Below are 20,849 nucleotides of genomic sequence, written 5' to 3' on the forward strand. Positions count from 1 at the left end.
TTCTTCACACAACTCACAGTCAACCTGTGGAACTCTTTGCCAGGGGATGTGGCGAAGGCCAAGACTGTAACAGGGTTCAAAAGAGAGTTAGAGAAGTCCAAGGAGGATAGGTGCATCAATGTCGGTTAGCTACGTTGTTCAGGGACACAGCCTCATGCTCTGGGTGTCCTAGCCTCTGATCACAAGATCTTGAGACTGGGCAACAGAAGATGGATCCCTTGATAATTACCCTGCTCTGTCCTTTCCCTCTGAAGCACCTGGCCACTGTCAGAAGACGGGATGCTGGACTAGATGGACCATTGGCCTGATCCAATTGGGCCAGCCTTATGTTCTTATTCGAGTCTCCTTTTCTCTTCTCTGAGTCTGGACCTCATAGTCGAAGGGGCCCACATGCCTCACTACCTCAAACAGTACCTGCCACCAGACCAATAATTTGATCTGCAAGCTTGGTGGTAACAATAACACGCAATCACCCAGTTTGAACACTCACAGCTGGACTCCTTTGTTTTAGCACTTTCCTTGTACCTGTTGTGCATTTAGCAAATTCTTCCAGCAAACACTCACAAAGTCTTGAGGCGATTTCTTAATTGAAGAATGGGTTGGACTATGCTCATCGTCTGGGGTCTTTGCTCTCCCATGTTTCTGCAGGCAGGTCTGGAAAGCCTCGAGGCCACTTCCCAGACAGCAGTTCAAAGGGCGAAAACTTGGAGGCTTGAGGCAGCTTCCTGACAGCAAAAAGGAAGCGGGGGAAGAGTTGGTCCCAGTGTTTGGGATCCAAGGCTACAAACTTCTTTGATGTTACCATCAAAGTTCTGTGAATTCGCTCTACCAACCCATCCGTTTGGGGATGGTATTTCGATGTGCTGAATGTTTTTACCCTCAGTAGAGGGCACAGTTTTTCATGAGTTGTAAAGTCAAGTTAGGTCCTTGATCAGTGAGGATTCCTTGGGGTATTATCAACTGCGAGAATGATTTCATAAGCTCATTTCTGTTGGTAGGTGTGTCTCCCCTCTCCTGGTCACTGGCTCAGTCTGTGGTTGTTCAAGATAGGCAACGCCTGCCTTGTGACTTTTAACACAACTTTGAGAAACTGGGCCTGAGGCACATTTCAGGGCTCTGTGTTGGTCGTCAGTGTGTGCTCACCTCAGACCAGACCCACTCAGACAAAGCGCCAGGAACAAGGCTTTATTCTGCAAAGAACATAGAACAGGATCACAGTCCAGCCGCCTCCTCTCTGCCTGCCTGCTACGTGCCCGCGGCCCAGCCAGTGCTGAGACCTCTGGCTGGAAAGGCAGAGGGTTTATCATGGCAGGAACCAGGAAGTTCACCCCACAAGCCGCAGTTGATAGTCTAAGTTCCCGGTAAGCTGCGCGGGTAAACTGCAGCCTAATTCGCACCGCACAGACACTCAGGGAACCCACCCAGGGATCGGTGCACCTCCCCCAGCCCCCACCTAGCCTGGCCTCCAACCTGCCACGCGTGGGGTGCCCCTCCTCCGGCCTCAACTCAGCGAGCTCGAAGCCGCCCTGCCCCGCCTGGACCCAGGCCCAACCTGAGCGGCCTTCCCCTGGCTCAGACCCAGCCACGGCCAGGGTGGCCCTCCCCTCGGCCGGACGTGCTGGGGCTGGGGGACGGGCACCTATCCTGCAGCCCCAGAGCCCCTGCGGCAGGGCGAGGCTCCTCCTTCACTCCAAAACCGCCATCCCTGGCCCCACCCCAGAGCCTGCACCCCCAGCCGGAGCCCTCACACCCTGCACCCCAACCCTCTGCCCCAGCCTGGAGTGACCTCCCACACTCCAAACCCCTCGGCTCCACCTCCACCACATGAATTTTGTTATCTGCACCTATATGGAGGTGATGTGTCACACAACAAAATTCATTCCACACATGGGTGGGAAAAATTAGAGGGAACACTCTTTGTAGTCCACAATTTGTAGTTCCCACAGCTGCTGTTGACGCACACTGGACTTTGGGCCACAGGTGCATTGGCAAAGCACAAGGGGATGACTTTGGGGTATGCAGTGTGTAGTCAAGGATAATGAGGGTATGTTGACACTTCATAGTGCTCCTCTCTAGGGGCCCCATAAACTCCATGCTTATCCTTTCAAATACGTTATCACCATGGGGGAAAGGGATAAGAGGGGCTTTAGGTATTCCCCTAGGACTGGCCAGTGTAGTAGAGAGAACCTGGAGCACTGGGCCTGCTGCAAGATCTGAGACCTGAACCAGAGGCTGTGAATCAAAGTCAGGCCATGTATTGAAGCAGTACATGAACTTGGCAAAGTTGTTTCTCGTGTATTAGGCATTAGATATTTATCTAAATGTATTCCAGCTAGTGCATATTGATCCTAATCTAGTACAAGATAATATGTTTGACAAAATAATGAATTGGGATGTTTTGTCTAAGATATCAGGAACAAGGGGAAGTCACGACAAGGTCTCATGAAACACAAATGATGGTAGGTACGTAGTTTATCCCGGTTGTTTCATCTCAGCCTATACATCACAGGGCTGCTGAGTGGGGGGGGGCAAGTGGGGAAATTTGCTGCAGGCCCCGGGCCCTGCAGGGGTCCCCAGGAGAGTTTTCAGAGGTCCCCAGTAGAGTTTTTGGTGGCACTTCGGCAGCGAGTTCTTCAGTGCCACCGAACATACCTGGAGTGAAGGACCCGCCGCCGTAGACCTGCCGCCGCTTCTTCCGCTTCGGGTCTTCAGCGGCAATTTGGCGGCGGGGGTCCTTCCGCTCCATGTCTTCGGCAAAGTGCCCCGAAGACCCGGAGTGGAAGGGCCCCCACCGCCGAAGACCCCAGACCCCTGAATCCTCTGTGCGGCCCTGATAAATCATAGAATCATAGGACTGGAAGGGACCTTGAGAGGTCATCTAGTCCAGTCCCCTGCACTTATGGCAGGACTAAGCATTATCTAGACCATCCCTGACAGGTGTTTGTCTAACCTGTTCTTAACAATCTCTAATAATGGAGATTCCACAGCCTTCCTAGGCAATTTATTCCAGTGCCTAACTACCCTGACAGTTAGGAAGTTTTTCCTAATGGCCAACCTAAACCTCCCTTGTTGCAATTTAAGCCCATTGCTTCTTGTCCTATTCTCACAGGTTAATAAAAACAATCTTTCTTTCTCCTCATTTTAACCACCTTTTACATACTTGCAAACTGTTATCACGTCCCCTCTCAGTCTTCTCTTCTCCAGACTAGACACACACGATTTTTTTCAATCTTCCATCATGTCATGTTTTCTAACCCTTTCATCAGTTTTGTTCCTGGAATGTCTCCAATTTGTCCACATCTTTCCTGAATACTCCCGTTGAGCCTCATTAGTGCTGAGTAAAGTGGAAGAATTACTTCTTGTGTCGTGCTTACAACACTCCTGCTAATACATCCCAGAATCATGTTTGCTTTTCTGCAACAGTATTACCTTATTGACTCCTATTTAGTTAGTGATGAGCTGCACCCCGCCCCCCCCCCCAGTCCTTTCCTTTGGAGCAGATCTCCGGCAATGTCAGACTGACACTTCTAGACAAAAAGATGGGGGAAGAAAGAGCTAACTGATAATGAGGTTCGCCGTCTGGCCTGGCGAACCCTGGTGCAGTACAGAGCCAGCAGAGCACAGTGGGATGGGGCACCCACACCTGCCTTGGTTAGAGAAACTACAAGAATACAAAATACCCACAAGGGAATAGCCTGCATAATCCCCAGTGCACTCCCACCCTCCACATCACTACAGCTTCTCTCCGACGCATACCCCCGCTCCGCAGATGAATAGAGGGCCCTGCTGAACAATGAACTTCCACTATCTATAGGGGCACAGGGGTGGAAGTTCACAGGAAAGGTCCATTGGGACCCTGGAGGAAGACCAAGTGTGTATGTTCAGCAGGGTAAGCATGCTCCTACATTGGCTTTAATAGACACAGGAGCCGCTATGTCATTAATTAAAAAAACACCCCAAAAGCAGGGAGGTGGGTCAAACAAGTAACCTTAAATTCCTTCCAAGGCAACCCCAGCATTGGTTGGGAATGGGCCCAGGTCCCTTTTCAGTACAAGCATTTAAACCCTATGGGAATTTAATCCAAACTCCTGACATGACTGATGAAATCATTTTGGGCTCAGATTGGTTATTCACCAATAGCATAGGGATAGATATGCCTAGGGGTATCCTGTGGAAGGTGGATATTCCCTCTCCCCACTCCGGAAAAATTAACCAAGAAATAATACTAGCAAAAGGGGGAGAGAGGCCAGTTGCGGCATTATCAGCCCAGCAGACTGAGGAATGGCGCCAAAAATTCCCCTTGGTCTGGACTCAAAAGAAAACAGGCTGTGGTAAAATCATTGCCTGTGTAAAAATGGTTGGGGAATTAGAGCCTCCCCAGAAACAATATTCTTATCCAAAGGAGGCGGAGGCCCAATTGGTACAAACTATCCAGGAGCTGGAACAGCAGGGAGTCATCCGGAAAACAAATTCACCCTTCAACTCCCCTGCGTGACCGGTGCTAAAAGCAGACAGCCAGTCCTGGTGCCTAACCATTGACTGTAGAAGGATGAACAAAGGTACAATACCTATGGCACCTTTCATAAATATAAAGGGAAGGGTAACCACCTTTCCGTATACAGTCCTATAAAATCCCTTCTGGCCAGAGGCAAAATTCTTCCACCTGTGAAGGGTTCAGAAGCTAAGGTAACCTCGCTGGCACCAGATCCAAAATGGCCAATGAGGGGACAAGATACTTTCAAATCTGGAGTGGGGGGACAAAGTTTTGTCTGTTTTTGTGATACTTTTGCCAGGAACAGATCAAGGTTGCAAGCCTTCCAACTCCTGTAAAGTTAGTTAGTAAACTAGCTAAAATGCATTCAATTTTCTTTTGTTTAATGGCTTGTAAAATTCACTGTGCTGGAGGGAATGTGTATTCCTGTTTTTGTGTCTTTTTGTAACTTAAGGTTTTGCCTAGAGGGATTCTCTCAGTTTTGAATCTGATTACCCTGTAAAGTATTTACCATCCTGATTTTACAGAGGTGATTCTTTTACCTTTTCTTTAAATAAAATTCTTCTTTTAAGAACCCCTGATTGATTTTTCATTGTTCTTAAGATCCAAGGGTTTGGGTCTGTGTTCACCTGTACCAATTGGTGAGGATTCTTATCAAGCCTTCCCCAGGAAAGGGGGTGTAGGGCTTGGGGGGATATTTTGGGGGAAGACGTCTCCAAGTGGGCTCTTTCCCTGTTCTTTGTTTAAATCGCTTGGTAGTGGCAACATATTGTTCAAGGACAAGGCAAACTTTGTACCTTGGGGAGGTTTTAACCTAAGCTGGTAGAATAAGCTTAGGGGGTCTTTCATGCAGGTCCCCCCATCTGTACCCTAGAGTTCAGAGTGGGGAAGGAACCTTGACAGCTCCTATTGTGGCAGACATGACACATGTTATACAGAAGGTCCAAGCCACATCAGAATATTTTTCAGTAATAGATTTAGCCAATTGTTTCTTTGCTATTCACCTACACCCCGACTCATAGGATCGTTTTGCCTTTACAATAAAAGAACAGCAGTGAACTTTTTGTCGATTGCCCCAAGGATACCACTATAGTCCAGCAACTGCACACCAGCATGTGATAGATATGCTGGATAGACTGAGTCCTCAGGATAGACCATTTGTGTTTTCATATGTGGATGATATTTTAGTCTTTGGGGAAACTGAGGCACAGACTCAGATGATAAGCGACAAAGTGTTAGAATTAATCCAGGAAACAGGATTTAAGGTAGCCTTGGATAAGGCTAAACTGGTGCAGCCCCAAGTCACATATTTGGGTATAGTTATTGGACGAGAAGGAAGGCAAATAGATCAGTGCAAGGTGAGAGCCCTAGTAGAAATGCTGGCTCCCGCTGACACCCACTCCTTGAGAGTACTGTTGGGAGGCTTTAATTTTCTCAGATCACACATTTACAGATATGCTGAAATAACTCACCCCTTGTGGCAATTACTAAAGAAAAAGGCAAGTTGGGAATGGGGAGAAGAACAGGATCCCGCTTTAAGGCTTTTAAAGCAAATGGTTCTCACAGCTCCAGCCATACGCTTTCCCAATGAATCACAGACTTTCGTTATCCGATTGGCTGCCAACAATACGACCTTGGCTGCTACACTATTACAAAACAATGAGGAGGGAAAACTGGTTCCAGTAGCATATGAATCCAAGAAACTGCAAGGAGCTGAAATAAATTTTGATCCCTGTGAACGCAAATGCCTGGCAGCCGTCTGGGCAGTGCAATCTTTCGAGCCACTCACAGGAATAGCTCCAGTCACTATTACAAGCACCCATACTCCACTAAAATACATTTTGTCAGGAAAACTGATGGGAGGGAAAGCCTGAGGGCGTGTGGCCACCGCCAGAGCATATCTGACCTGCAGCATCCCTGCAGCACAGCGAGGGCCTGGGCAGGAGGCCTGGGACGGGTGAGGGACAGAGTGTGAACTGCCCTGACATCCCAGAGAGGTCTGTTTGGGTTTCCCTGTGTCACAGAGTGGGGTGACATGTTTTCCTTTAACTTTCCCCATTTTTTCCCTATATTTTTAAAAAATTGATTGCTGCTTCATAAATTTTATTTGCTTGAATTATATGCCATGATCAGTGGCTCAGAGAAGTGTCCAGAGCGGAGAGAGCACCCCGGAGTGGGGATACCCTAGGCCTAAGTGACCACAACAAGATTGGGGGTCGAGCCCCCCCAGGAATCCTGGGCCAAGTCTTGTTGGGGTTACGAGGACCCCATCACACAGGAGAGTGGAAAGGGAGCCTTCAAGGTCAGGCAGGGCTCTGGGTAAAGGGAGTGGGAGCGAGGACTCAGATCCTTTCTCTAGTCCATTCCACCAGGGTAGCGTATAAGCCAGGAAAGTTCTCCACAGGAGCAGGACTGTTCGCCCAATTACATGTTAGAAATTCTTCAAGGGACTTGCCTTACTTCTCTCTTCTACGGCGAAACTTTAACCCTTCACACATTTCACTATTTTGCGGTACTCAAGGCTCTTCAAATTTCTACAAAACTGTGTAATAACCGGCTCTCTCTGCCTGACTGAGGCTGTGTCTACACTACCAGCTGTGCTGCTGTAAGGTCCCCTGCGTAGCCGCTCTATGCCGATGGGAGAGAGCTCTCCTGCAGGCATAATTAAACCACCCCCAGCGAGCGTCTCCCGCTGACACAGCGCTTCCTCACTGGCACTTTTGTCAGTCACGGGGGTGGTTTTTACACCCCTCACTGACAAAAGTGCTAGTGTAGACAAAGCCTGAGTTGCATGTTGCTAAAGACATCCACTGTCCCAAGTCCTGAAATGTATAAGAAGATTGCAATTTTCTGCTGGTCATTCTCACCAAACTCAGCTGTCTGCATGACTTGCCCTTGGTGAATCCATGCTGACTCTTCCTGATCACTTTCCTCTCTTCTAAGTGCTTCAGAATTGATTCCTTGAGGACGTGCTCCATGATTTTTCCAGGGACTGAAGTGAGGCTGACCGGCCTGTAGTTCCCCGGATTCTCCTTCTTTTCTTTTTTTAAATACGGGCACTATATTTGACTTTTTCCAAACGTCCGGGACCTCCCTCGATCACCATGAGTTTTCAAAGATAATGGCCAATGGCTCTGCAATCTCATCCGCCAATTTCCTCAGCACCCTCGGCCACATTAGATCTAGACCCATGGACTTGTGCATGTCCAGCTTTTCTAAATAGTCCTTAACCTGTTCTTTCACCACTGAGGGCTGCTCACGTCCTCCCAATACTGTGCTGCCCAGGACAGCAGTGTGGGAGCTGACCTTATCTGTGAAGACAGAGGCAAAAAATCATTGGGTACTTCAGTTTTTTCCACATCATGCGTCACTAGGTTGCCTCCCTGTGACAGGGCGGGACTCACCCCTGCGGCACCTCCTGCTGGTCATCCAGGGAATTAGCATTCCAGCCTCTGGAGCACCCTCTGCAGGCCAGTGTCCTGCCTGCCGCTGGGCCTCCAAGTCCCTCCTGGACCCCAGTGCCCCCTTTCACACCAGGGTGCTGCCACCTGCAGTGCCCCACACAGATCTGGGTCTCCCCTCCCCAGGAAACCCCCAACCCTCTACCCCCACCTCGCCTCAGTCTATGGCCACTGCCAGTCATCACCTCACCCCTGTTCCCTGGGGCAGACTGCAGTGTAAGTGCCACTCATCACAGGCAAGGGGAGTTTGGACCTGCTGCCTCTACCTACCCTTGGGCGGCCCGCTGCAACCCCAGTACCTACTTGGCCTTACTCTAGGCCGACAGCATGGGGGGTTTCCAGGCCAGAGCTCCCCAGCTCCTCTGGCCTTCCCCCAGCCCTGCTGCACCTCAGGTACCCTTTCAGCTTCCCAGAAGCCAGGCCCCTCTCCTTCAGCAAGCTAGAGGGAGAGTCCCTTCAGCCCCTGGCTTCACTGGCCTTTATAGGGCCAGCTGGGTCTGTTTAGAGCATGGCCCCAGCTGTGGCTGCTCTGCCAATCAGCCCAGCTTTTCGCCTGCCCCAGCCCTCTCCCAGGGCTGATTTCAAGCCCATCAGGGCAAGAGCAGGTGAGGTTCTGGCTGCACTTTTCCCCACACTTGTTCCTCTTTGCACACCCTATCCGTGGCCCCACAAAGTCGCGAGACCTCCTCGTCAACCTCCTCCTGGCTCTGGCCAAAGTCTCCATCTACAATACCAGGAGGAGGATGTTGGATGAGGGGGTGCTCTGCGACTGCGGGGCCCATTTCCGTTCCTCCCTCGTCTCACGCATCCGGGCAGAGTTCCACTGGGCAGCGTCCGCTGGCTCCCTCAATAGCTTTGAGGAGCAGTGGGCACTGTCCGGGGTTCTCTGCTCGGTGTCCCCATCCGGTATCCTCATTTTGAACCTTTGATCCTCACTCCGGTCCCTGTTTTTCATGAGTTGTCCCCCGTAATCAGTTGGTCCCTGGGTCCAGTGGTCCCTCTCGCTAGGCTGGGGGAGGGATCTTTAGCAGTAGGTGGGTCTGCGCCCACGCACTTCCCGGGATTTTCCAATAAGACCACCACTGTTGTTGTCACCTTTTCTGCCGGGGTCCTCACCTGGCTGGCCGTCCACCGCCCGCTTGCTGCTGCTGCCCCTGAGCTGGCTGCCTCGTCGAGGAGGAGGAAGACCGCTGCGGGGAATTGTGGAGGGGGTCGGTTATTGGACTGAGTGACTTTAACAGCTGCACTCTTGGGGTGGTGGTGGCCTTTTGCTGCTGTGGGGGGCCAGGGGAGAGGTGTGGAGCCCTCCCCCAGTCCTGCTGCCCCCCGCCACATCTTCCTTCACCACCACCACCACCCCCTTTGTCACCGCCCCCTCCACCAACCCAGCTGACCATCAACACCTGCTGCTCGCCCCTCGACGGGGCTGCTTGCTTCTTCGCTCACCACCATCCGGGACTGTTTCCAGCAGCGAGCGCGGACTGGAGCGAGCCCCACAAGCGCTTGTGGGTGCACTCCCCCCCCTCTTTTGTTTGGACTTGGCCCCCCTCCCTCAGTTGTATTTGGGTGGGGAGTCTCCCCATTACCCTCCAACCCAGTTTTCTCCTCCTGTAGCTCCCTGGAAGATGTTCCCCTGGTTGTTTGCCAGTCCCACCCTGGCCCCATCCTGGTTCCTGGGTTTGTTTGTCTGCCTGCCCCGCCCCAACCCTTGCAAGTGTGTTACTTTGCCTGCCTTGCCCTTCCCCAGGAGTTGGGTCCCCCCCGCCCTTGTGCTCTACTTGCCCCGCCCTCAGTTGTTTGCTGTTCCCCCGACTCCCGGTGACCCCTGCCCTGCCCAACCCGCAGTTGGCTGTGCCTATGTCCCCTTTCGGAGCGCTTGTGTCCCCCCCTTTTTTAAATTGTTTATCCTGATCACTGCACCTCCCTTGATGCAATCCTCGTCCTTCCCCTTCCGAGCGCAGCCGGAGGAGCCGGCGCCCCACCCTGCGCCCGTGATTGTTCCCCTCTCCTTTGTTGCCCCCGTGTCCTCCTGTGGTTAGCACCCTCCTCCCCTGCCTGCAGCCTAGCGGGGAGGAGTGGTTGCTTCTTCCTTCCCCCAGTGTCCCTTGTAGTTCCCCCCCACCCACGCTGGTACCCTCCCTCCTGCATACAGTCTAGCAGGGAGGAGCGGTTGGCCCTGTCTCACCTTCCCTATTCCCCATACCCTGTTTGCTGGACCCTCCTCCCCTGCCTGCCGTCTAGTGGGGAGGAGTAGTTGTCCATTGTCCCACCCCCAATTTAAGGCCTCCTCCTGCCTCTTTCCACTATGGAGGAGGACCCTGCCTCTGCCCCTGGCCCCACCCCTGCCCCAGGTCCTGCCCCTACTGCTCCCTTGCCCGCCCCAGTGGCTACCCTTTTGGCCACTACTAGCCTAGATGCCGCCGCTGCCATGGCTACCCCTTCCACCGGCAAAAAGGGCCAGGGGAATAAAAAGGGCAAAGGCCCCGCCCGGAAAACAAAACCTCCTGTTGGCGGGGCTGCCCTCCCTGCCGCGGCCCCTACATCTGCCGCGGCCCCTTCCTCCCCAGCCGTTCCCTCCACCAGCTCTGGGGGTGCTCCATCTCTTGCCCCCAGAGCGTATGCCCAGGTGGCTGCCGCCCCCCTGCAAGCCGCCGGGCCATCTGCCCCGACTGCTGCCTCCGGTACCATTCCTGGTGGCTGGGGCCCCTTCCCCTCTCTGACCAGGAGGCATGGCGTCCGCTGCCTCCTGGTGTCTGCCTCGCCCCACGTTGAAACGTACGTGCGGGCGTTGGCGAGGGTGGTAGGGCCCACGGCCATCGTGGCGGCCTCCAAGATGTACAGTAAGGTTGTGTTCTTCCTAGTGTCGGAGGCCGCCACTCAGAAAGCGGTAGAGAAGGCCATGGCGGTGGGGGGCGTGTTCATTGCCTAGGACCCCTGGAGGACTTGAGCGTACGGGTGGTATTGACCTCTGTCCCGCCCTTCCTGACCAACGCTGCCCTGTTGCCTGCCCTCTCCACCCTGGGGAAACCCATCTCCATCATCAGCCCTCTCCCGCTGGGCTGCAAGGACCCCGCCCTCTGCCACGTTCTGTCCTTCCGCCGGCAGGTGCAGATTCCAGTGTCGCCGGCGACGCATGGTGGGGTGGTGCTCGAGGGGTCCTTCTTGGTGCCCTATCAGAGGGCCCATTACCGGGTCCATTATTCAACAGGGGAGGCCCGGTGTTTCTCTGCCGGGCGACGGGGCACATCCGGAGGGACTGCCCCCTGGCCCGGCTTGGAGGAGTGTCCGGGACCCCCGAGACCCGGGAGGGCACCGGCCCTGTCACCGCCAGCGATCCTGGCAGCCCGGCTGCCACTGCCACTGCCCCTCCTCCCATGGAGGAGAGGGCGGCGAGACCCCTGCCGGCTGAGGGAGAGGGCTCGCCCCAGGGGGAGGTTTCCCTTCCTCCCGTTGTCCCGCCCTTGCCACCCCAAGCCCCAGAACGATTGCCCTTGCCCCCTGGCCCTGCCCCTGCTGACTGGCCCTCCACTTCCAGTTTGGAGGGCTGGGTGCTCGTCCGGGGGAAACGTGGCACCCGTAAATCGCGGGCTCGATCCCTCCCCTCCGAAGAGGAGGGAGAGGAGGCCCCCTGAAAAATGATGCGGGGGGCTGATGCTGTTACATCTTCTGCCGCACCTCCGGATGGAGCTCGGCAGGGGACGCCGGCCACGGCAGCCATAGCAGCAGCCGGAGGTGTCACCACCCCCCTCCCGAGGAGGCCTCTGTAGGAATTCCCCCGGCCCCTTTGCCATCTGCGCCCCCTGCCGTTATCGATACCGGGGCTATTACTGTGCCCACCCACTTCCCGGGTTTTCCAATAAGACCCTGCTACACTCCCCCACTCATTAAGGGTCCCACACTTTCCCTGACCTTTTTCTTGTTGCTAACATACCTGTAGAAACCGTTCTTGTTACTCTTCACATCTCCTGCTAGCTGCAACTCCAGCTGAGTTTTGGCCTAGATTAGAGAATGGATTAGTGTTTGCATTGGATTTATTCTCTCCCTCTTGGTTCATTTCCTCCCAGTCTCTTTCTGGTGGAATTGAAATCTAATGTTCCAGGCTGACTCAGTCTTTCCAGGATTGCCCAAGCTGGAGGGCGCTTGGATTCGCACAGCTGAACTCTCTGCCTGCTCATCTGGCTAATCAGGGGTATTTCTCCAGTGCTGAGTACTTGGGTTATTAAGCACTGCCATGAGACTTAATGAATTATCCTGCCAAGGGCAATAGGAGTGTCTTGTCCACCTGTATTCAAGTTACTAACACTCGGTAGCTGGCAAGCATGGTTTGATCTTCATCTGTCGCTGAAGGCAAAGGGAGGGGGAGGCCCTGATTTGGCTGCATTATTATGTTGATTATTTATGATCATTATTTGTATTGTGGAAGAATCCAGAGGCCCCGGTCCAGTTCAGGGCCCCTTGTGCTGGGCCCTTTGCAAACACAGAAGGAGAAACAGCCTCTGCCCCAAGCAGCTTATAAATCAAATTCAGACAAGACACAGCTACTGTTTGTAACAAACCAGAAAGGGGGTAGGTGGGGAGATGGGGGAGTAAGAGCACTAAGAATGGATGGTTACATAGGCTGCTGGGTGGGTGTGAATCAGCGGAAATGCACAGCTCTGCCCTGGCTATGAGAAGTATGTTCTGGGCCTTTAAGAGCAGATCACCTGTTCAGGGAACGAGATTGGGGCTAGCGAGAATGAGCCATTGAGTGTGTGACTCTCCGATAGCTTTTGTTACTCTGCTTTAGTTCTAATCACGCCTCCCTTCTTCAAGTGCAGACTGAGCCTCCTTCCCAGGACAACCCCTGGTACCAGAGCGGAAACCAGAGGAGAGGGCAAAGATAATAGAGTGTGAAGTTATTGACATGAACTGTGACTGTATAGACTGTTGTTGCAACCAAGGTCCTGTAGTGGCACCAAATCTTGTTTAAAGGAGGTCAAATCAGGTATCTAAGACAAAGTTATAATTTTCTGGTTATGATCATGCTATCTGTATACATGTATCATTTTTGTATTTGAAGTTATAAGTATTGACTCAATACTGTCTGTAGTTCAAACTTGTGCTATGCTTCTGGGTGACACCCCAGACAATTTGACATAAGCGCTGCCCAGCCTGTCCCCATTAAGGACCATCAGCTATACAACTGACCCACTGGGAGAAGAAAAGGCAGATACAACTTGGGACTCAGCAAGGCATGCAGGGACATGCCTATGGACAGAACTCTTAGGTTTTTCCATGCCATGTGCTGGACAGATTGTGGTTGGAACAAAGAAAGCACAAGCAACATGACAAGAGACTATAGAGGGCAGCTGCAGCTCCTCCATCTTGTCTCCATCCTGCTTCTTTCTTCTGGAGGAACCTGGCTACAAACTGAAGCTCTGAACAAAGGACTGAATGACCCATCCCAGCTGCGGATGTACTCCAGAGACCTCGTTTGAGCCTGCAATTTACTCCATCACTACTACAAGCCTGAACTAAGAACTTTGCCATCACTGAATGGAATTGATTCCATTGAACCAATTTTAGATCTCAGCTATATTTCTTTCTTTTTATGAATAAACCTTTAGATTTTAGATTCTAAAGGATTGGCAACAGCGTGATTTCTGGGAAAGATCTGACTTGTATATTGACCTGGGTCTGGGGCTTGGTCCTTTGGAATCGGGAGAACCTTTTTCCTTTCACTGGGGTATTGGTTGTCTTAACCATTCCCCCCGATAAGGAGTGGCACTGGTGGTGATACTGGGAAACTGGAGTGTCTGAGGGAATTGCTTGTCTGACTTCTGGTTAGCCAGTGGGGTAAAAGAGAAGTCCTCTCTGTTTGGCTGGTTTGGTGTGCCTTAGAGGAGGAAAACCACCAGCCTGGGGCTGTGACTGCCCTGCTCTAAGCAATTTGTCCTGAATTGATACTCTCAGTTGTGTCCCACCAAAGACAGCATTGTTACACAGGGCTGTAGTGAAGAAACGAAGGATTCACCCTCGAGATGGAACAACTGAAACCCCACAAGGACTTGAAACTCTCGGGTAATTCAGCAGACTCCAGGAAGAGATTTAGGCAGAGTTTTGAGATATATCTATGCAAGCATCTGTGTTTGGTGAGAAAGGAGACCAGCAGAAAATAGCAATCTTCTTAAACAGTGCAGGGTTTGAGGCAGTGGATGTCTTTGCTAGCATGCAACTCAGGCTTTGTCTACACTAGTACTTTTGTCGGTAAGACTTTTCTCTGCCAGGGTTGTGAAAAAACCACACTCCTCACAGAGAAAAGTTTCACAAACCTTTCGACAAACACACCAGTGTGGACAGCGCCTGTTAGGGGGCTTATTCCTTCACCCACTTCCTTCCCTGGTCCTTCTCTCACGAACAGAGAGCAACAATACCCGAAGTCCAAAGGTGCAAACAATTCCCTGTTTATTGGGGTGAACTTCCAGCAAGCATGATTCCAGTTTCCTTCTTTAGTGTCCCCCTTCTCAGCTCTGACACCACAGAGCCTTACACCTGTGTCCCTGTTCCCATTTCCCCCGCTTAGCCAAACATGATTCCAATTTCCTTACCCCCATTCCCTGTTCCCATTTCCCCCACCCACACACCCACCCCCTCACTTCCTGATTGACTGCAGGCTAAATAGTAAAACTTGAGTTCTGCTTAGCTATACCTTAACCAATCATTTTCCTGAAATTTAACTAACCAATCCTAACATATTGTAACATAATTATCTAACCAATTATATCCCACCACCTTAATTAGTTTACACCCAGCAAAATTAATTATACAGCAGACAGGAACAATCACAGAATCAGACAGAGATTATACAGACAAACAATGGCAAAGTGGGAACTATAATGACAAAACAATACAGAAGTGAGGATTTCACATCCCAGCTATTGATAAGTGAGTCCTTTCCAGACAGGATGCTATCAAACTAAGTTTCCTTTTACATTTTCTAGGCACTTCCCTTTCTCTGGAGGCAATAGGCGTTATCAGGACAGGATTGTGTCCTAACAGCCCTATAGCACCTTCTTTCAATGTGACTAGTTTGGAATGTGAGGAGGTGACCGGTCGCTTCCCAGCTTATGGCTGCCTCTGCTGCTTAGCCAGAGGCCTTAGCCTAAGCACAGGGCCTCAGACTGTCACAGTAAGAGAAGGCCCTTACACCGGCAGACAGTGATTTTGATTCTCTCTTTTATACCTCTAGAACTAGCCAAGTGATGAGAATACACCTAAATTCTTAGAGTCTAGGCCTTTACAGACAGACCTGAATATCTATATCCTAACAGCGCCATTTTGGCAGGAGACACTCTCCAGTCGACACAGCTACTGCCGCACTGTAGGGGTGGTTTAATTATGATGGCGGGGAGCTCTATCCTGCCAGCGGAGAGCGGCTACAAAGCAGACCTTGCAGTGGCACAGCTGCCACGGTACATTTGTGCTGCTGTAAGGTCTGTAGTGTAGACGTAGCCCCAGTGAGGCAGAGAGAGCAGGTTATCACACACTTTACAGAAATGTGAAGAACCTTGTGTAACACAAAAGAGCAAAACATTTGAAAGCTGAAAAGTTTCAACTCTGAGCGTCACAGACACCCAACATCACAAACTTTGCTTTGGGTACCCCACAATCATATGACAAGGATGAACATGGGGATGCAGGGTGTTCCCCCGAGGTACAGAGCGTCACAGATGCACTAGCAGGTTTCTGAGTGGGAGCGGAAGTAGAGTCCCGCAGTTCACAACTCACAGGAGAGGGGAGCTCACAACCTCCAGGTAGTTCTGAAAATCTCAGATTCACCTTGAGAGGGTGGTGAAGGCTCAGGCTCTCTCTTCCAGCCTTTCCTCTGCATTCCACCCAACAAAGAGTCCCTGCCAGAGCGGGAGTCCATTTCCCTCTTTGCATGACAGAGAGACCGTGCTTATGGCAGGGAAGTCAGGACGCCTGGGTTCTGTCTGTCATCCTGCCACCCAATCTCTGTGTGACTTGGCTAAATAACATCTCCCTGTGCCTCACTTTACCTATCTGTTTAATGGGGCTATGGTCATAGTGACTTTCCTGTGCTAGGTGTTTTGAACATCCTTCAATGAAAGGAGCTGCACAGTATGATGATAGTTACTGGTGGGAATTACTGATCTCTGATCCCTTAGCAACAGCACCATGTGCCTGCACAAAGGGCTGGTGTCTCCATCAGGCATCTTTCTGTAGATCTGTCTGTCTACTATCTACCCATCCCGCTTACGAATTTACAGGGTATCAGACCCTATGGAGTTTTAAGCGTTATCCCTAGTTTTCCTACTTATCAACTATAGTTTTTAAATATGCACAGAGCAGCCAATTTCTCTCTAACTCAGCACAGAGCCCCAGAGATCTCATTTCCCTTTGGGAAGGTCCCTTAATTACTGTTTATGCCTCAAGCTGGATAAGGAACACAGAAGCCCAGACAGCCTTTTCTTCAGCCTGTTTACATTCAGATGCACGCTTATCTGCTAGAGGCTGAGCAAACCCCACTGGAATTGCACAGAGCTATATTATAAATGGAGCACGTCCCTGTGTCAGCTCTCAGTGTGGGATGTTGCTGCAGATGCTGGGGTGAGAGAGGTGTGGGACCCGGCTACAGGAGGGGGATTCCCAGGAAAGACGCTTCCATCTCAGAATTCACAGGTACCCATCTCCTGCTGAGGAGCTCACCTGCTCGACAGACCCAGTGCAACATGCATGTGATGGGATAGAGAATAGTTGTGTGGTCCTTTCCACTCAGCACAGCCATTAAACATCCAAGGGCCCTTGCCACAGGGGATGAGTTTGCTCCCATATCATACGCGAAAATGTCCCTCTTTGCTGTGTACTCCCAGGCTGACGGCCTCCAACCCCAAGGTAGCTGCATTTCAGTGTCACAGTGGATCCTTCAGGATGAACAATACAAGCCCAAATTCTGAGGCCCTGGCCCATAGTTTATGCAGGCCCAATGAGGCAAAATTCCTGTTGGAGTAAGAACTGAGTAAAGACCTCAGGACACAGCTGTGTGTTAATGCAGAGACACTGTCACCTCCTCCTCTTGCATGTCAGGGCTCTGGTTGTTAACGGGGAGGGGGAGGCTGTTACCTCACCTTTATCTCCATGGAGGTGCTTGGACTCCTCACTGGAACAATTATAATAATTTTTCATCACGGGGAACACATCTTTTCTCCTAGCTTCATTTGAGAAGTCAGCTCAAACTTTATTCTGGAAACAAAAAACAATTCAGCCAGAAGCAGACACCCAGCATGTGAAATTTCTGTTTGGTGAAGTTATAAGCAACTGAAAATGAGGTCTCCTAATTGAAGGTGTCAGACAGCCTTACCCAATGGTGGTGTCTCCAGCACCACCTACAATGGCCAATCCATTAGTGAATCTCATTCAGCTAAACTCTTTGCTCCAGTAACGTCTGTGGTAAGGAGTTCCACAGGCCAAATATGGATTATATAAACTTTCAATGGAATTCAATGTTCCCTTCCTCGTGTGTTGTGAGACAGAGTAAATATAAATGCCTGACCCACTTTCTTTATCGATAGATTCATAGGGTATAAGGCCAGAAGGGACGGTTAGATCATCGAGTCTGAATTCCTGTATAACATAGGGCATTTAATTTCACCCAGTTACCTCTGGGTTGAGCCCAATGACTTGTGTTTGGCTAAGGCCTGGTCTACACTGGCATTTTATGTCATAGAATCATAGAGCCACAGGGTGAGAAGGAACCACAAGGGTTAGCTAATCTAACTCGCTGCCAGGGTGCAGGATTTGTTGTGTCTAAGCCATCCAGGACTGATGACTGTCCAGCCTCCTTTAGAAAACCTGCAGTAAAGGAGCCTCCATGATTTTCCGAGACGTCTGTTCCCTTGTCCTCCTATTCCTACAGTTAGGCAGTTTATCCTGAGATTTAATCTAAATCTGCTCTGCTGCAGTTAGAACTCATTGCATCCTGTCCTGCCCTCTGTGGGAAAAGTGAACAACTTTTCTCCATCTTTTTTATGGAAGTCTTTCAAGTATCTGAGGACCTCTGCCATGTCCTCCTCAATCTTCTCTTTTCCAAAAGAAACATCTCCAGTTATTTCAGCCTTTGCTCACATGGCTTGAATTCCATCCCTTTCATCATTTTTGTCGCTTGCCTTTGGTCATTTCCAGTTTCTCTACATCCTTCCTATACATTGGTGACCAGAATTAGACACAGTACTCCAGCTGAGGCCTAACCAGCACCCAGTACAGCGGCACTGTCACCTCCTGCGACTTGCATGCTCTGCCTCCGCTAATGCTTTATTCAAGCCTGATTTAATGGTGTCCAGTTTGCAAATTAATTCCAATTCAGCACTCTCTCACTGGAGTCTGTTTCTGAAGTTTTTTTTGTTGTAATATTGCGACATTTAGGTCTGTAATCAAGTGACCAGGGAGATTGAAGTGTTCTCTGACTGGTTTTTGAATGTTATAATTCTTGATGTCTGATTTGTGTCCATTTATTCTTTCACACAGAGACTGTCTAGTTTGGCCAATGTACATGGCAGAGGGGCATCACTGGCACATGATGAATTGGAATTAATTTGGAAACTGGACACCATTAAATTATGCTTGAATAAAGACTGGGACTGGATGGGTCATTACACAAAGTAAAACTATTTCCCCATGCTTATTTCCCCCCCAAATCCCAACTGTTACTCTCAACTTCTTGTCAACTGTTGGAAATGGGCCATCCTGATTATCACTACAAAAGGTTTTTTTCTCCTGCTGATAATAGCTCATCTCAATTGATCATTCTCATTATAGTGTGTATGGCAACACCCATTTTTTCATGTTCTCTCTCTCTCTGTGTATGTCTCTCTCTCTATATATATATATATATCTTCCTACTATATTTTCCACTGCATGCATCCGATGAAGTGAGTTTTAGCCCGTGAAAACTTATGCCCAGATAAATGTGTTAGTCTCTAGGGTGTCACAAGTACTCCCCGTTCTTTTTGCTGATTCAGACTAACACGGCTACCACTCTGAAACCTGTCCAGAGCAGGATATTCTAGATCCTATTCCTTAGGCATCCAAACATTGTCTTTATTTTTGCCACTACTGTGAATGAGCCAGTGTTTCCATTAAGCTGCTATCAATGACGCCCAGGTCTTTCCCCTGAGTTGTTTTCTAGTTGGGATGTTTCCTCTGGTACATGTTTTGTCAAATCTTTGTTTTTTTTCCACTCTTAGATATTGAGCAACTGAGTGAATGGGGAACTCCCAACAGCATGGACTCTCTAGTCTGACTTTCATTGAATTAAGGAACAAAGATGGATAACCAGTATCCACAGTCTTGTTTCCTGCTGGTGCCTATTAAGTTTCCAAGAACAGAACATGTAGGAATTATTGTCGCATAGAGCACCATAAAATATGGACTAGGAATTAGTAGGGTCAGTTTTTCATAATTTATTTCTCTGAATAATGAACATGTCATTTTTCAGTGTGTGAACAGTGACCAATCTGCTTCACTCATGACAAGAGCCTCCAGTAGTGCATTTAGTGTCTGATATTAACATTGTATTTCCATCCAGGCATTTGCACTGCGACCATCACCCTAGACCCTGGACACATACATGAAGTCAGAGGAACGTACAGTACATGCAGGAGACACCGTTCTGCCTCAGAGTTGGACACCGTCTCCCTTGCTCCATGTCAGATTCCAACACAACCGACTTCACCAACCCCTCCACCTTCATCCTGCTGGGCATTCCTGGGCTGGAGGCAGCCCATGCCTGGATTTCCATCCCCTTCTTTGCAATTTATGCTATAGCCATCTTGGGGAACTCCACCATCCTTTTCATTGTGAAGAGGGAGCCGAGGCTCCATGGGCCCATGTACTATTTCCTCTGCATGCTGGCTGTCAGTGACCTGGTCCTGTCTACATCCATTGTGCCCAAAACACTGAGCATCTTTTGGTTCAATTCCAGAGAGACAGATTTCAGTGCTTGCCTAACCCAGATGTACTTCATTCACTGCTTCTCAGCGATGGAGTCTGGGATCTTCGTGGTCATGGCCTTGGATCGTTATGTGGCCATCTGCAATCCCCTGAGACATTCCACCACCCTGACAAACTGTGTGGTGTCCAAGATTGGCTTGGCTGTGGTGCTGCGTGGTGGCATGCTTGCACTGCCCTTTCCCTTCCTGGCGAGAAGGTGGCCATATTGTACAACCAACATTATCCCCCAGTCGCATTGTGAGCACATAGCCGTGGTGAAGCTGGCCTGCGCCGACATCCACATTAGTAGTTACTACGGCCTCGTTGTGGTATTCTCTGTGATTGGACTGGATGTGTCTTTTATTGCCATGTCCTACACCCAGATCCTCAGGGCCATCTTCAGCCTCCCCACAAAGGACGCCTGGCTCAAGACATTTGGGACCTGTGGCTCCCACCTCTGTGTCATCTTAGCCTTTTACATCCCAGGTCTCTTCTCCTTCCTCACATACCAGTTTGGCCACAATGTGCCCCTGCATTTCCATGTTCTCATGGCCAACATGTACCTCTTGCTGCCCCCCATGCTAAACCCTATCGTCTATGGGGTGAGGACCGAAGAGATCCGGGGCAGGCTGCACCAGCTCTTTATTCATAAAGGGACCTAAAAGTTTTATCCTTGCTCTCTGGCTCTCAGTCCGAGCTCCATGCACAGCTGGCTGGTGACGAGGTGCTGGGCCCTCTTCCCTGAATCGCTTACTGACCAGGCAAAAAGACATTTAATCCTTTCCTGGCCTTACTGTACTGTGTCAGCATGACAAACTACAGGATCAGTCTATGTACAATTCATTGGGTTGCCACCTTTCTAGTTGCTGGTAACTGGACTCCTGAAGCCCCACCCCTTACTCCACCTC

General features: G+C 50.4%; 1 protein-coding gene across 1 annotated transcript; it reads left to right on the forward strand.

Annotated features, from left to right (window-relative positions):
* The first annotated feature begins 19,604 nt into the window (after nt 1-19,604).
* Nucleotides 19,605-20,603, forward strand: LOC141976289 (olfactory receptor 52R1-like). Its single transcript, XM_074937244.1, has one exon. It carries the CDS (start codon nt 19,605-19,607, stop codon nt 20,601-20,603), a length of 999 nt encoding a protein of 332 aa, XP_074793345.1.
* Nucleotides 20,604-20,849: the final 246 nt, after the last annotated feature.

The sequence above is a fragment of the Natator depressus genome, chromosome 1 (genome assembly GCF_965152275.1).
Source record: "Natator depressus isolate rNatDep1 chromosome 1, rNatDep2.hap1, whole genome shotgun sequence".
NCBI lineage: Eukaryota > Metazoa > Chordata > Testudines > Cheloniidae > Natator > Natator depressus.

Bases quoted from the DNA above. Each gene is read 5' to 3' on its own strand.
- LOC141976289 (XM_074937244.1), top strand. From the start codon at position 19,605: ATGCAGGAGACACCGTTCTGCCTCAGAGTTGGACACCGTCTCCCTTGC.